Source organism: Propithecus coquereli, unplaced genomic scaffold (assembly GCF_000956105.1).
Source record: "Propithecus coquereli isolate 6110/MARCELLA unplaced genomic scaffold, Pcoq_1.0 Scaffold3, whole genome shotgun sequence".
In the NCBI taxonomy this organism is placed as follows: Eukaryota; Metazoa; Chordata; class Mammalia; order Primates; family Indriidae; genus Propithecus; species Propithecus coquereli.
Window position 1 is genome coordinate 1,439,656 of NW_012148618.1, and position 4,877 is coordinate 1,444,532.

Consider the following 4,877-nt stretch of genomic DNA (forward strand, 5'->3'; position numbering starts at 1 on the left):
ATTTCAGTGAGTTTGAGAATTGTATACACCTTATAACTACCACCTAAAACAATAAATAGAACATTTCCATGATCCTAGAAAATCCCTTTGTGCCCCCTCCCAGTCAAACCCTTCTTCCCAGAGGAAACCACATTTTTACTTCCATCACCGTAATTTAGTTTTTTCTGTTCCCGAATTTCATATAAATAGAATTATATTTGGGGGGAAGGGTCTGGTTTTTACTGCTCACCATAAGGTTTTAAAGCTCCGTTAATATTGTTGTGCTATCAGTCGTAATTCCTTTTTATTGCAGAGTGATGCTCCTTTGTACGGATGTCCCATAATCGTTCACACATTCTCCTGTTGATAGACACTTTTACAAACATTTTTGTATGCGTCATTTGTGGGCCTATGTTTTCAGTTCTCTTTGCTAAATACCCATGGGTTTACCTGCTGAGCCATCACAAATCTCCAAAGTGGCTGTGACATTTTATGATCCCACCAGCACTGCGTGAAAGGTCCGGTTGCTCCACATATTTGACAATGAACAATAGCTTGTTCTTAGATCTTCTAGCGGGGAGGAATGGCATCTGAATGTGGATTTAATTTTCATCTCCCTAGTGACTCATGCTATTTAGTCTATCTTATATACTTGTCTTAGTCTGTTTGGGCTGCTGTGACAAAATACCATAGATTCCGTGGCTTATAAACAACAGAAGATTTATTTCTCACAGTCCTGGAGGTTGAGAAATCCAAGATCAAGTTGCCAGCAGATTCAGTGTCCAGTGAGGGCCTGCTTCCTGGTTTATAGATAGCCACCTTCCCACTGTGTCCTCACCTGGCAGAAGGGGCAAGCTCTCTGGGCCCTCTTTTAAAAGGGCACTATTCCCATTGCCCAATCACCTCTTAACAGCCCCACTCCAAATGACATTACATTGGGGTTAGGTTCTGTCATAAATTTGTTTAATATAGTTGCTGCCTTGGCATCCATTTATAGGCCTGACACAAGTTGTACTCCATCACCTTTGGTCTAGTTGAAACTTCCCCTCCCTGTGTGGTTGTTCCTCATTCCACTGACCCAAAACCCAATGCATCCCACAGCTGCTGACTTCCCCCTCTGTGCACCCCCCGTCCTCTCTCTCTCACTCCTCACCTGCTGGTTGAGCTCCCTACTGCCTCCAAACTTCCTCCCTGCCTCCCGTTGGCACCCCTAACCTCTCTAGGACTTATGAGTAACAAATTCATTCTATTTTATACATTTTTGGTTTCACTTCTTCATTATGTCTAAGCTGACCCATACACCTAAACTTAACTTCCCCCCAGTCGAGGCTCTCCTAGACAGGGGCTGTTTTGGCTTACCACCACTCCCAAGAGAGAGACCTCAAAACCAAATTAGAAAGAAACCATAACAAATTAAAATCACAACAGGTTCCAATATATGAATTTTGGGGGGCACATTCAGTCTGTATGAGTACTTATTGATCATTTCATTTATTTGTATTTTATTATTGTGCAGTCCTTTTATTGTTCATTTGTGGGAGTTCTTTATATATTCCGGAAATAATAATTTTCTAGCTGTGTCTTCTTGGAATATTTTTTTAGACCTTGGATTGTTTATTGATTTTCTTAATACTGTCTTTTGATTTTCTTAATACTGTCTTTTAAAATTTTACTCATGTCCTACCTATTTATCAATCTTCCCCTTTTTTTTTTTACATTTACCAATTTATTATAAAGGATATTTTAAAGGATACAAATAAACAGCCAGATGAAGAGATACATAGGGTAAGGTCTGGAAGGGTCCCAAGTGCAGGTGCTTCTGTTCCCCTGGAGTTCACCCCCTCTCCCGCACATGGGTAAGTGTCGTTCACCTTCCTGTAAGCCTCCACATGTTCAGCTACCTGGAAACTCTCCAAACCCTGTCCTTTTGGGGTTTTGTGGAGGCTTCATTACATAAGCATGATGGATTAAACCATTGGCCATTGATGATCAACTTAACTTTTAGCCTCACTCCCTCCTCAGAAGTTAGGGGTGGGTTGAAAGTCCCAAACTTCTAATGTCTACAGTTTCTTGTTAGAACTGAAAGTTTATTCTAGGGTCTGAAGTTCGGCCAGTGTTCAAGTGGGAGGTCCTAATTTTTCTATGTAGTGCTACCACGGTTCAAATTTGGAATTCAAAAAGGTGGGATTAGATTATCCGGTTGACTCCCTAATCAATAAGAGATAATATATAGCTTTCTTACTCTTTAAACACACAGACAGATATGGGTCTTTCTTGTGAGAAGCATCCACGATCTTTGCATTCAGATCTTTCTTGCTTTACAGAGAAATATATAAGAATATTGAAACATTTTGGTTTAAACTAGTATGTTGTTTAAAGGGTTGAGATGTGTCAAAATCCTGGCCTCCTTTCTTCTGTTTCAGATGAATTACCAGAGAACCCAAAGCCCAATCCCAGGTGAGTGACCACACCACATCGTTGGGGTTTAAAGGTCTAGGTGATAGCAGAGGAGACTGAACCGCAAGACCCCTTTCCTGACTGGCCTTCCTCTCACCTACTGTGTAGTGAGGACAGGGGAGGAGATGCCCCTCAGTGTCCTTTCTCTTCAGAGTCCTTTTAAAGCAGTGTTTCCTGAGCAGCTTCATAGAATGAAGTGTTGATGGGGAGATGGGTTGAACTTTCTGCACCAGGGACCAAGGAGAGGCAAAGACTATCTTTTGTTGTGGAGACCTATGCAGGAAAATAAAGACCACATTCTGTGTCTGTCATTTGGTTCATAAATGGTTCCACAAAGAGCACAAGATCCCTGGAGATTTTAAACAGTTAAATAGGTAAAGCATCTTGGTAGAGATTAATCCCATGTCAGGGTTTTCCTGGAAATGTATCCTATGAGAGGTACACTTATGCGTTGTTCAATAACAGGCGTATGTTCTCAGAAATGCATCATCACTATGTGAACATCACAGGGTGTACTTACACAAACCTGGATGGTACAGCCTACTACACACCTAGGCTATATAATACAGCCTATGCCTCCTAGGCTACAAATCTGTACAGTATGTTACTGTACCGAATACTGTAGGCAATTGTAACCCAATGATAATTGTGCATCTAAACAGAAAAAAAGGTACAGTAAAAATACCGTATTATAATCTTATGGGACCACTGTCATACATGGAGCCCATTTGTTGGCCAAAACGTCGTTATACAGCACATGAGTCCGAAGCAAAAAGAAGCCTTCCTGGCTGAGCACCAGCCCCTCTGAAGATCAAAACTTGGGTTCTCTTTAACACTGACATCACCCTATACTGCCTGCAGAGTGATTCACAGCCTCCTAGGTTTCCAGGAGTGAGACCTGAGATTGGTTATTTTCTTATGGAAACAGTAAACACTGCCTAGGGAGAGAATGTAACTCTCCCCTCCTAAGGCTGCTCATCGTCAGTGTCCCCAAGCCCTCAGGGTTTGTGCTCAGCTCCCCCTGCAGTCCCTCTCACTGTGTCGCTCAGAGCGCAGTAGTACACAGCCGAGTCTGACATGCGGAGTGAGGATTTCTCCAGGTGGAAGGATTTATCGCTCTTAACAAGATTGGCCTGAAAACCTCGATTCTCACCCCTCTGGTTTTCTGTTGAGCTCTTCAGGAGTAGTTGAGGAGATTGATTGAGATATTGGACATACCAGAAAAGGTAAGAAACTGAGTAAGTGGTCTCGTAAGTGCAGTTCAGGATCACAGGTGCCCCCTCTGGGAGAGTAACCGTGCCTTCCGTCTGGGTCACCGAGTCTCCATTGCTCCTCCCTAAAAAAAAATAAAATAAAAAATAAATTACTTGTTATAGGGATAAGAAGACTAAAGGTTATCATTATTATAGGAAAATGAAATATCATTAAGGCTTAAGATAAAATGTTACTTACTAAATATTAAGATCACAAGAACTGAGCAGGTGACAGAAAGCATGTTGGTAGAAGGAAATGATCCTTACTCCTTGCAGTACATCAAATATTGTAGGGCTAGTCTCCAGTGAGATCTTATAGAAACTCCTCAGTCATAAGCTAAGAGCCCCTTTCTGTACAACAGTCTGTCTTGTGACTTCAAAGAAAATACGCAGGTCAAACCACCACCTGAATGCAGATGCAAACCGCATCTGAGAAAGCAGCGCCCTCTCCTGGTTTTCCTGAAAATTGCACCACAGCCATGTCTGACCATTTTTAATAGAAATATAATAAAATAGCTTGAGGGGAAGGTAGAATGGAGTAGCACTCTAAGAAGAAAGCACTCAACATTCACTTTATAGACACACAAACTATACTTCGGGCAATATTCAGTTATTACTTGCATCATTTTCTCCATGGTGCAGAGATCTATAACTTCCCAAACAGTCCCAGGCACAACTTTTAAGTAGAATAGTCTGAGACCTCTTCCTTGCATATGTCCCTATGGTTTCCATGGCTCAGAGAAGGCTCCAACTGCCTAGAAATTTCTCTTTACTCTTCTTCAGTCCTTTGCCTGAATTAGTTCTATTCATCCCGCGAGACACAATCAGCATGCCATCTCATAGAGGAAATATTATCTAATGCAGTTCTCAAATAATCTGTGATGAAGGACCAATGTTTTTACCAATCCATCATGGACTACTACACTTCTGGTTAGTTTGTGGGGTTTTTGTTTGTTTTTTTTAATTTCAAAATATTAATTAAGGGGGTACAAATGTTTTTGTTACATGGACATCTTGTATGATGCTTAAGTCAGGGCTTTGGGTAAGTTTTTATCCCACAGCCTCTCTCCTGCCCTCCCCCATTCTTGGTTTCTCATGTCCTTTATATCACTGACATAACAAAATTCAGCGTGCAACAATGTAAAGTACACAACATCTAGCACCTAATCAAAATTATCAGGCACGTGA

The 4,877-nt window shown here is 41.4% G+C and overlaps 1 protein-coding gene across 1 annotated transcript in view; it reads right to left on the reverse strand.

Moving 5' to 3' along the window:
- The window catches only part of LOC105814163, a 61,486-nt gene that overhangs the window by 49,432 nt on the left and 7,177 nt on the right, over positions 1–4,877 (reverse strand). The window contains exons 3-4 of the mRNA XM_012649076.1: positions 3,655–3,772; positions 2,222–2,295 (exon numbers count right to left, since the gene is read on the reverse strand). Coding sequence (XP_012504530.1) covers positions 2,222–2,295; positions 3,655–3,772 — 192 coding nt within the window. The remainder of the gene's footprint in view (positions 1–2,221; positions 2,296–3,654; positions 3,773–4,877) is intronic.